The sequence below is a fragment of the Danio rerio genome, chromosome 4, assembly GCF_049306965.1.
Source record: "Danio rerio strain Tuebingen ecotype United States chromosome 4, GRCz12tu, whole genome shotgun sequence".
In the NCBI taxonomy this organism is placed as follows: Eukaryota; Metazoa; Chordata; class Actinopteri; order Cypriniformes; family Danionidae; genus Danio; species Danio rerio.
The window spans coordinates 6,970,125-6,982,500 of NC_133179.1; the positions used below are offsets into that span (position 1 = coordinate 6,970,125).

A 12,376-nucleotide genomic window follows, 5' to 3' on the forward strand; every position below is an offset into this window, starting at 1 on the left:
ACGGACGGGGGGGAGAGAGACGCAACTTACCTGCTGTTGTTGCAGATGCAGCAGCTCGACTGCGCTTACTTCACTGCTCGTCTCCCCACTTGATCTTCCATCTCTACTGCCAGCATCTAATTGGCTGCTTAGGCTGCTCATTCCATTTTGACTCATTGAACTGTTGCTTATTGTCTCATTGGCCGACTCCTGCATCATGACTTAATACCTAGAAGTGATTAAGAGGCACCGGTTAAGGCTCTTGTTACAATCCCCTTTAGTTGCCTCCTAAAAAAAAAATAGGGGGGGGGGGTTTAAAAAAAAAAAGAAAAAGGAAAACTGGGGGCGAGAGTGGAGGAAAAAAAAAAGCTTTCCATTATCAAGCCCTGCTCCGTTTGCAAATTAAAGCATTTACCAGGGGGGAGGGGGGGAATTATGCATTCGCTGTGTAAATGAGGCAATACAAAGAGATGCTTGATGGCTTTTATTTATTTATTCTGTTTGTTTGTTTGTTTGTTTGTTTGTTTTTGGCTTGGGTTTTTTTTTTGTCCATGCTGATTCGTATGAATGTTACAAAGTGTGTTATAAACATATTAATGTTATTTATTTAATTTCATGCATGCTTTTAAAATTGTGTTTGTTGAGCATGTTCATTTTTACCTGGATAAATGTCACAACAGATATGTTGTTTATTTATTTGTTTATTTATTTTGCTTCATGCATGATTTAAGTTGCATGTTGATTGTAATATGAATAAATGTTACAAGGAGTGTTATAAACAGAAATACTGTATGCTATTATGCTTCATGCATGCTTTAAATTGTGTTTTTGTGCATGTTGATTGATCGTTACATAAATAAATGTTCCAGGGAGTGTTAAAACACACATACAATTTATTTATTTTGCTTCATGCATGCTTTTTAAGTCATGCATTTTGATTTTTACGTGGATAAATGTTACAAAATGGGTTTAAAATGATTAAAAAATGTTTATTTATTTAGATTTATGCATGCTTTTTAATTTGTGTTTATGCATGTTGATTTTTACATATATAATTGTTACTAGGTGTGTTATAAACATACATATTGTTTATTTACTTATTATGCTTCATGCATGCTTTACCATGTTTTTTGTGCATGTTGATTGTTACATGAATAAATGTTACAAAGTGTGTTATAAACATATGCATGTTGTTTATTTATTTTTTATCCCTCATGCATGCTTTAAGTGGTGTTATGTGCATGTTGATTGATTGCTACATGGATAAATGTTAAAAGGAGTGTTATAAACACATACAATACTGGTTATTTATTTTTGCTTCATGCATGCTTTAAATGTTGTGTATGCATGTTGTTTGTCGCATGAATAAATATTGAAAGGAGTGTTATAAACTTATGAGTATTGTTTATTTGTTTTGCTTAATGCATGCTTTTCAAGTTGTTTTTGTGTGCGCTGACTGTAACATGGATAAATGTTACAAAGTGTGTTAAAAATGTTTATTTATTTTGCTTCATGCATGCTTTTATGTTGTGTTTATGCATGTTGATTGTCACATGCATAAATGTTACAAAGTGTGCTATAAACACATATTGTTTATTTATTTATTATGCTTGATGCATGCTTTTGAAGTTGCGTTTATGTGTGTGTGTGTTGATTGTTACATGGATAAAGGAGTGTTATAAACTTATAAATATTGTTTATTTATTGATTTTGCTTCATGCATGCTTTGTAAGTTGTGTTTTTGCATGTTGAAAAATGTTACAAAGAGTGTTATAAACACATACATTTATTTATTTTGCTTCATGCATGCTTTTTTAAATAGTTTTTTGTGCATGTTGATTGTCACAAAAATAAATGTTACAGGGTGTGTTATAAACATGCATATTGTTTGTTTATTTATTTAGCTTCATGCATGCTTTTGCAAGTTGTGTTTTTGTTTGCGTTACTGTTACATGGATAAATGTTACAAAGTGTTATAAATATACATGTTGTTTATTTATTTGTTTCTTTATTTTGCTTCATGCATGCTTCGTGTTTTTGTGCATGTTGATTGTTACATGGATAAGTGTTGCAAGGTGTGCTAAAAACATATAGTTTATTTATTCGTTTTGCTTCATGCATGCTTTTTAGGTTGTGTTTATTGTTAGATGAACAAATGTTATACACATATTGTTTATTTATTTATGCATGCTTTTTAAATTGTGTAATTTTGTGCATATGTACTGCTATAAAGATAGATGATAAAAGTTGTGTTCAAAATATATATACATATATAAATTTATAAATAAATGAAATGTAACACCTTTTATTTCTGGCTCAAATGTCTTAAAATATCCCCGTTGCGTCTCGACTGAGCAGAGTTGCCTAATGATGCACGGCTAATCATGCAAAATTAAAAATTTGGTACAGGAGGTGAGGGGAGAAGAGGGGGGAATTACAAATCACATGCTTCTGTACGGTGATGAACGATATAATGGTCTTTTCTTTTAGCTGGAGCTAAATAAAATTTGCCTGCTAGTCAAACGAGGAGAGAAGAAAAAGAGGCTCGTGCCACACATAGACCAGTCCTCTCCCTCCCTTTATTTTAATCGCATACTCAAATATTCATTATTTCCGTATATTTAGCGCCGTCCGCCGAGCACAATTAAAATTCAAACACCGAATTCAAACAGAACCACGTCAGTTTTTACTCTGGCAAATAAATGAAAAGCAGATTCAATTAATCTGTCTATGGCATCTGCTAGAAATGAGAACGGGGGATGAATGTTGGCTGCAAATACAAATAACAATAATACTAATAATAAAAATCATGAATATCGCTAATGATTGCGCTAAAACAGCATGAATTATGCATATTACCTCTTCTCTGGTAATAAATGTTTTATCATTTCCCCCTGCATAAGTGTCGTGTATGTTCACAGGAGCCCTGCCAAGATCTTTGCGATCCTTCCAATAAATAAAAGAATCATCCGACCCAATAAATGCAATTCAAGGTGTGTTCTGCATAGCTAATACACCCACAAGAGCCTTAATACACACACAGACACGCACGTCATTCATCCGACCCCCCCTCCTCCTCTCCTCCCATTACACATTTTTGTTCCTCTCCAAAAAATGACGACAGGCCGTCTCATATTTCAGAGCGTTCAAACATAAACAATATTAATTACGCTAATGGCAGCGCACGCACAATAAAATATCCCTAATCTCGTGTAATGTTTAGAGGGGGATTGGTTTTTCCACCAACACTTTCATTTATTTCCCTGACAGCTCCGCCATCCTTCTTTCCACAGATTAAACACATCAATTTTGTCACCTGCTACGTACGGACAATTAGCAGCGATCTTTGAACGAGAGCATACAGTAACTCGACAGCCGAGCCACAGAGAGAGAGAAAAAAAAAAGGAAAAGACGGCGTTAATCAAACGCACGACACAACAAAGACAGTCTTCTAATCCACGGCTGCTTTTTAGATCAGCGAATGACATTTTAAAGGCTTTGCCAGTGTCTTATAAGAAACACAAGTCTTTTGCTTTTTTCTCACCACCTAGCAAGAAAGCACTGGTCAACTTGAGAACAAATAAAAGTCCAGGGGAAAGAGGGAAAGGCAGGAGCTGACGAATCTCTCCAGAAGAAACACAAAGCTGCCGTTGAGATTAGGCGACTAATAAGTATTCAAATTAGGCATAAATTTTACATGCCCCATGTTTAAAATATTCAGAGAAGGGCTGCTTGATTGCCTTTACGCGAATTTTATGAACAGAGTAATGGAGTGTTTTTTAATGCCACAATGAAGGAGAGTTAAAAAAAAAAAAAAGTGCAGGATGAGTTTAAAACCCGATTTTTTTTAGACTAACCTGGGAAAAAACTACGACATGATAATTAAAATTACACTCAGTTCGCACTAAAAAAAATAAATCAAATACGATTTCGATGAAAATGATTCGCAGAATTAAACACACACTCGTTATACAACTACAGAACATCTAAAAACCACACACACACACACAAAAATCCTACTTTTTCCCCCTTCAAATTTGGTTTTGGGTTTAATGACACGGAATACTGATCCTGTCATTATGGAAACACACATTATTAACACTGTATCCCCTAAATCCACATGATCCACAACTGGCGTGTAAGGTGTCTAACCCAACGTAATGCTCATGCAGATATATGCAAAGTGTATTCAGAGAGATCAGGTGCTGCTTTAACCTTAATGACAGCGGTGAGATAAATTAATTAGCCATCTGAAGGCAGCATCGAAATCTGCCAATTACAATGTCAATTAGAAACACATCCGCGCTCGCGATCGTTTCCACGCGATGGAGCGGACAAGAGGAGTGTGAGAAGGGGGGGGGGGGACGTTACATGTCTGAATGACACTGAGTGAAGGAGAGAGTTGAGTACGGTACTGTACCTCCTGGACAGAGAGCCAAAGCATGAGAGAGCACGCAAAATCTGTCTATTGTAGTTTTAGAGGTGGTCTATTTCTTTTAGACCACCACTAAAAAGAGAAAAGATTTGCAGCTTTGGTCCATTTGATTCTAGGTTTTACTTTCAGTGAGGTTGTGCTTCATATCAACCAGTCATCATCCAAAGAAAATAAAGTCCATCAGTGTGTATTCAAATGAAGCAAATCGCTGGAATAAAAGATCTGCTTCTTTTCTCTCTCTCTGAGTGTGTGTATGTGTGTGTGAGTGTGTTTTTAAACGCTGTAACAGTACCACGCTTGTGATTCCTTTCTGGCTGTGTAAATGTTTGCTCTCGAATCGTAGGGCTGTGCAAATCTGTCCTTTCCATCAGGTGAAAAATCCCAGACAGGATCCTGACAACGCATTCAAGGGGGCTACGCCTGTGATTTCAGATGGGTGGGTTTGCAAGAAAAGGTGTGGGGAGGAGAACAAAAAAAAAAGCCACAAATATAACCCAGATGTTTCTCATACACACTTTTCATGATGGAGGAGTAAAGTTACACGGGCTCTCATTTGAGCTGATTTTACCACCACAAATGTTGCTTCATTATCAGACAGGGAATGCTTCTTATCGAAGAAGTTCTCCAAGATCTGAGGCGTTCAGAAATTGCAGGATATACAAGTCACTGAAAAGAGGCACCGGAGGCTGTGACATTAACACATTCTCACACACACACACACACACACACACACACACAGAAATCATCCACTTTCGCCGAGACGCACTTCATTTTTTCCCCTCCCGTGAAAAAGGCAGCGGCCCTCTCTCCCCTGATAGGACGCGGAGAACAGACCTGAAAAGGAGCTTGATGATTATTTCAGGGAGCCATCGGAAAAGGCAGACTCTGTGATCCAAGAAGCCTAGTCATTATCAGTGCATTGCTCAGGTGCCCGGAATCCTAACATTGCAAGGGGAAAGGACTAGGAAAAGAAGAAAAAAAAAAATAAAAAAAATTACATTTCACAGTCTGCTAGTTTCCAGCCGCTCTGATTCAGTTAAGATATGGATACCATTTAAAATAATCACAAATTCTGTGCTCCACTGAAATTAATTCATCATTGCCATAAGTTACAATGCATACAAAATAAACCCGCTCGGCTATTCCTCAATATTTAACAGCGCGGGATAATGCTCAATAAATCAAAACGCCAGATGATGCAAAGTTTGAATTCCATCCCATCTCATGTAACACACGTGAAATTGAGAATATGATAATTAAAAATGCCGCCGAACGCCAGTGTTAAAAGTTAACCAGCGCCTTCTCTTGCTCCTAGGGGTCACCGTACACATTAACGACTCCAAACCTGAATGTGCTGTAATATTACAGACCCCCTCGTCTCCGATAGAGGGATTTCAAAGCGATTCACAATGGATGAGATTATGGAGTATAAAGAGCACAAGGGAAATCATATTTATACCACCAGTTCAAAAATGAAAAGGGAGGATGAATACAGCGCTTTTCAGGATTAATGGGATGCAAAGTAACCAGAATCAAGTGTTGTTATCAGCGCTAGAATGAGAACACATTCAAGAGAAGGGAAATTCAATCGTTTCGCTCACAATAAAAAAAGACCGTCTGTGATTCAAGCTCATTCAGAACTTCATTCTGGAATATTTACACTAAAAGGAAAGGAGTGTTAAAGAAAGAAAGAGAGAGAAAATGCACAGGGAAAACTGCTGTAAATCCAGAAACAATACTAATCATAAATAAATGCACACAATTCATCGTTGTGACCTGCAAATTTTATGCTGTTCCATCACTTCCGGACGAAACAAAAAAAAAAAAAGTCAGACTGTTTCAAGTCTTTTTATTTGATACAAGCACCGCCCTCTCGAACCCTCAAAAAAAGTAGGTGACTAGACAGTGACGCTGGTATCTCATCAAGCAGTCCCTGCGCCTGCATTTTGGGTAATTTCTTTAATTAACTCAGCCCACCTAATCACCAGTAATTGACCTATAAAAGTAGGAGGCCTCATTGTCTGCTCCAATCATCATTGTCAGGAGGAGACTCGTTCTCCCTTGCTCTCCTTCTCACTGTTTATCCGTTTCTCTCACTATTTACCTGTCTCAAATGCATATTTCATTTCATATTGAGCTGTAATTATCCTTTGTGACACCGCCTGGCTTTTGTGTGTGTGTGTGTGTGTGTGTGTGTGAGAGAGGCGAGATTAAAAGCCTTGGGGTGGAGGGGGCAAATGCACTCGCCCCTGTTCAGGACACGCGTCCGCTTTAACGACCGGGACGGCCCTGGTGCCGCCACACAGACACGATCCCGCGGAGAGACATAGCTCATGGTGACGTTTCCACTTATTTGTGGCTGATTAGGGTCATTATGTCCCCCTGCTCTGATTTATGTTGTCATTCTTTCGGCCCCGTCCTGCATCGATAGATCTTAATGAATTGGTAAATAAGGGTGAAGATTACACTTGACAACACCCCAACATTTCTCATTCATACCCCGACAAGATTTATGTAACCAATTAGGGCGAGATTGGTCCAGCGAAAAATAATCTTTCCCCAGGAAAATTACCCAGAGTGTAAAAAACCCCGACGAAATAGATAATGGCCAGTCTTTAAGGGAGACTTAGTCACAGAGCAAGCAGAGCTCGGGCTGAAGGGTTCTCAGAAGTGCATTTAAAGAGGGGAAGCGGCTCTTGTAGGACTTTTCAAATTGATTTCTTTTTTCTTTCCTAAAAAAATTCAACCGCACGACTGCAGGAACGAGCGCACGCACAACTAATCAGCCACCATCTGCATGTCCAAACCAGAGGCCATGAAATCAATGGATTAAAAATTAACCTCTCGCCAACAAAGCAGCACTTTGATGTGCAAATGAGTACTCAAGGAGGTAGATTGCAAACTAGCACAATGCATGCATGAAGAAAAAATAATAAAATTAAATATACAAATCAATCCTTTCTCCATGACTTCACTCTGTGATGACGCCTCGACTGAAGAAATCTATTTGCATTTTTTAATAGTCTGCTATTTCAATTATTTAATTTACATCTGTGCGGTGCGAGTAACCGGTCGACTCATTTCGCATTAAAATATCAGATAAAAACACAGGCTGATCATCAATGAGCGCAGACAGGGCCGAGGAGGACCCGGAGGGACGTGGGAGAACAGAGCGAGAGTGATGCTGGCGTCGTCTCATCCCGCTTCCCCCTTCAAGCACATGCAAATAAGGCTGTGATGCTTAACTGCATCATTTATGGGGATAATAGCGGCATCATCATTACGGGACTCAAATTAAATTACATCACAATTAGCATAACAAAGTGATTGGTTAAACTTTCAAAACAAATACCCGCCTCGGCTAATGAGCGGTGTTAATTGGAACGGGCTCTTTCTAAATAAAACATGTAGGTAAACATGTGCTTTAGTTAAACGACTTTTTAGGATTTGTTTTGTTTATTTATTTGAGGATAGGAATAGGGGGAAAAAAAAGCTCACCAGGGGGAATTTGCAGTATATAAAAAAAAAACACAACCCCCTCAAAATATGCAGCATTTAATTTTATCGCACTAAACAAGCTATTACACTCGGGCTCAGGAGGACAATGTAAATTATCTGTCTGATTCTCCATATGTGCTAATCATGTATCTCATTATGCACCGGGGTATTAAATTATAAAGACCACCACGTCCACATTCCAGCACAAAGCCATATAAAAACGTAATAATATGCTCACAATAGCCCAATAGCGTGCGCCGTTCACCCTTATGAATATTTAAGTAAACAAATTATCTGCCTGCCTTTGATAGGGATAATTAGTACTCCGGGGCTAATCATTGTACTGACCCCACCTCCAAAAATGAGACAGGCTAGTTGAAGTTTTAGGTGACTATGAAATCTTAAGCCATTCTCATGAAAGTACTAAATGAATAAATGATAAAAGCTCATCTAATTAGCATTTTATATTTATTAGCATACAATCACAATAAAAAAACAAAACAATAATATTTAACACACAATAAAAGCACTCAAAGTATTTAATTTCCCATCAAACTCCACAAACAGCTCAACTGAAATCACCTACTAGGCAAAGTCGCACCACACTGTTCTTCGGCAGGAGAAACACACACTCTTACACACACTTAACGACACGCGCGCACACACACACACGCCGCACAAAACCACATTCATTATCGTCATTGCCATTATCACCAGCAATTAACCCACAGATGAAAGCAGCCCACAAACCAAGCCGGAGCACGCGGCAAGCCTTAAGGAATGACAGCGAGAGCGAACAGACCCTGATGCATGGATGAAAGTAGGGAAAGCGTGGATGGATGGAAGAAAAGGTGGCTTTATTACCTGCAGGTGAGCGGTGTGGGACGGCTGGATGGAGAGGGTGTTTCGCGGAGAGTCGGGCGTCACGGGAAAGAGCGTGCGATTATCAGTGTCATCACTCCAACTGTGTTTATACAGACTCGCATCATAAACAAGCGCCTCTTTGGCCCCGTCCCTCACGCGTCGCTCATGCATACTTAAATCGGCTGTGCACCCATTAAAAAAAAACGACCCCTATCTCCTGACAATTATTCCTTCATCTCCACTTGTCACCGAGCAATTACGACAGCGTGCAGACAGGGCCCAATAGGAGACGCGGGGCTTTGGGAAGCCAAGCGACCGGCCGGGAACGAGGGGAGGTGATGAAAAAAGTGCCTAAAATGGAAATGTGTCGCCCTGACCTGGAGCTTTTCTGCCTTTTGTGACGCGCTGGAAATACTGGCATCATTAGCATGAAAACTCTCTGCAAAACTATTCTAAAAATGCAGCTAATTTTCTTTCTTCTGAGCTTGCTCGTCTGAAAAAAAAATGCTCTTCAAAAATGTGTCCCTCTCCTTTCCTTTCTTTTAAAAAAAGGAAGTCTTTCGTCTTGCTCACTGAGTTGCTGAGTGAAAGCAGCGAGTGTGTGTGTGTGCGTGTGTGTGTGTGACCAGCGTCTGAGCGCTCGCTCACAGCCTGCGCGCGGAGTCGGAGACTCGGATCGCGCTCCACCAGCCGCCTCTCGCAGCTCTCATTTGAGCGCGCGGCTTGCGACACACACACACACACACACACACACTTTCTCTCTCTCCTCTTTTCTCCTACATTCGGACTCAAACAGAAAGAGGATTTACCAGCAACGGAGGAGCGAAATGCGAAGGTATGTGTGCCTGCCTTTTTATTCACTCTCACTTGAATGAGATTAGCAAGCATGCGATCTTTTCAGGACAACACAAAACAAACTAGTTTCAGTAGGGTCAAAGTAACCTACCTTTTGAGGAGCACAATCCCACTCCCTGAAGGTAAACGCATTTGAAGATATTCTTAGAAGCCTTGAAGCATTAACTTGCATCAAAAATGAGGAATAGGATGCCACTGGAAGGCAACAGCATCAGAGCAAGAAAAAAAAAATAGGAGGGGGGGATTGAGAGAGGTGGGGGGTATGAAGAATGAAAGAAAGAAAGAAAAAAACTAGCTGACGTTCGCTGTCAAAGCCATCATCAGAGAACTATTTACAGCGGTATTTACACGAGCGACGCAGAGCGCCTCTTGCCCGATCACGTCCGAGAAACCCGCAGCATTTTTACGCCTGTAATTAAAACAAATCAAGCAGACCTCTGATTGTTTTGGCACCCGAGGACTAATCGTACACAAAAATCAGCGGTTTGATTGTCAGGGTGGGGAGGTGGAGGGGGTGGCACTTCTTTTTCCCTGCGTTTCCCTTTTTTCCCTCTCTAGATGGATGGAGGGCTACTTTAACAAGTTGAGCGATAGTATGGTGGAAATAATAAATAAATATGCCTGCTGCTTCCCTTATTAGGTCAAGCTAACCCCAAAAAAGTCCTGACGAGGGAAGTTTCGGAGTGTGGGAGGACAAAAAAATAAATATCTTGCTTGCAAACCACTTTAGACAGCTTTGCAAATTTACCAGATGTTAATCGTGCATATTTACAGACTCCAATAAACTATTTTCAAATGCATCACAGTGCAAACGGCTGAACTAATAGTGTTTGTCAACTCTTTTCCTCATTCTCTATCCTGCATGCCACAGATGTTTCTCCTAGCTGCTCCCGCAGACAGGAATCCGCTCAGAGAGACGAGATCCACGCTCTCCCCCAGGAGACGAGTACAAAGGCCAGTCTGCGCGCGGCAGATGCAAAAAAAAAACCAAGTCCATCTGCTGTAGGCTTCCCATTGCCACATGGAGATTGAACAGTGAGGGTCACTGACAAGCGATTGCATAGGAACACCAGTGAGGAGCCAGCTGTGGGAGCAGACTTTAAATATAAAAGACTGACGTAAACACTTCTTGAATAGGACTTCACTCATACTCATATTCAATCGTAGAGCTCCTTACAAACACCCATCGGGGTAAGCAAGAACATTCATGTTGTTCACCCAAGCCAAGCTTGACCGATTTATTTAGCTGCACAGCAAGCCCACTTGAACAGTGAGCGTGATATAACAGGCACATTATCTAGCAGCTCCGCTGGAACATATTTTAACTGTATGATATCATTAGAAAACGCTGAGCTCCAGCCAACACCGTTTCTAGGCCAGACTAGGGCAAACGCTCACTGAGGAAGTGTAAAAGGTTGCACTGGCAGGGCATGGAAGGCCTCCAGGTCTCAGCGTCTAATGCGTCATGTTTAGATTTTGGCCCAAGCGCTACAGGCGGCGTCGCGCCCTAACCTTCACTTCACAAGACAAACAGGCCACTTTAGCTTTTAACGCTTGTTAGCCGCTCTCAGTTCTGGTTTTATTTCGTCTGTCTCTCACTTAACTCTCTCTCTCTCTCTTTTTTTTCCTTCTCATTTCACAGGGCTTTGGACTGCAAGGTCAATGAGGACAAACAATTCCAGCAGCGGCTCTCCAGCGCATGCAGAAGAAAGTGTGGGGCGAGGGGGGGGGGATGGACTCGTGCGCTGGCAGAGCTGGTGTCTCCGAGCGCTGGCATAATTTCCATGGCAACCCCTCTAACTATTAATTTTCAATTAAAGCAGACACAAAACGCCCTGCCCCGAGCTTGAGGAAGGTGTCAAGAGCGCAGAGCAGGAAACTGGGCCTTTCTGGAGCCACTCAGAGCCACTGGGCTCTTTCATAGTGACAAAAATCACACTGTATTTATTTCACCAAATCACACCAGTGATACACTCACATCCCAACTGAACACAAGCATGCTAAAAATTAGCCATGTTAGAATTTTTGGGGGGATTATAGCCACGTTTATGTCCCTTGGTGGTTTAGCAGAGGTGTTACCTCCCCCTTGTGTCGGCTTAAAATCTGACAGGATACTCAGCTGTCAATAAAAACCTGTTTTGAGCAATTTTGAGTCAATATTTTGTAAAATGAGGTATAAAAACTTCTGTACTCTACAGAAAGTAGGATACAAAGGTCTAAAATCACTATTTATTTATTTATTTATTTATTTATTTGTGTATTTATTTATCTATCTGTGTATGTTTAATCTATTCATTTATTTATCTAATTATGTATTTTTATCTATTTATTTATTATTATTTAATTTTGTTATATATTTATCTATCTATATATGTATTTTATATATTTATTTATTATTTTTAATTAATTAATTAATTAATTAATTAATTTATCTGTCTATTCATGTATTTTTAAATCTATTCATTTATTTATCTATTTTTGTATTTTTATCTATTTATTTATTTATTATTGATATTTTTATTTAGTTATTTATTTATCTATCTATTTATGTATTTTTTCTATATATTTATTTATCTATGTATTTTTTATCTATTTTTGTTTATCTATTTATGTATTTTTAATTGAATTTACTTATTTATTTATCTATCTATATAACTATGTATTTACCTATTTGTTTTTTTTTATCTATTTATTTATTTATTTATTTCTATATATATATATATATATATTTTTTCATATATATAT

At 39.3% G+C, this 12,376-nt stretch overlaps 1 protein-coding gene and 1 long non-coding RNA gene across 10 annotated transcripts in view; one reads left to right on the forward strand and one right to left on the reverse strand.

The window, feature by feature from the left end:
- Nucleotides 1-12,376, reverse strand: part of foxp2 (forkhead box P2) — a 147,703-nt gene that overhangs the window by 76,636 nt on the left and 58,691 nt on the right. For 2 of the 9 annotated variants that reach the window (XM_073946064.1, NM_001030082.3), the window contains 1 exon segment: nt 31-208. The exons of 2 other annotated variants lie outside the window; for them this stretch is intronic. In XM_073946064.1, coding sequence (XP_073802165.1) covers nt 31-198 — 168 coding nt within the window. In that variant the 5' untranslated portion in view covers nt 199-208. 9 annotated transcript variants of the gene reach the window in all.
- Nucleotides 8,913-11,775, forward strand: si:ch211-262n1.5. Its single transcript, XR_223524.5, has 3 exons — nt 8,913-9,611; nt 10,503-10,822; nt 11,274-11,775. It is a non-coding gene; the product is annotated as a si:ch211-262n1.5 (long non-coding RNA).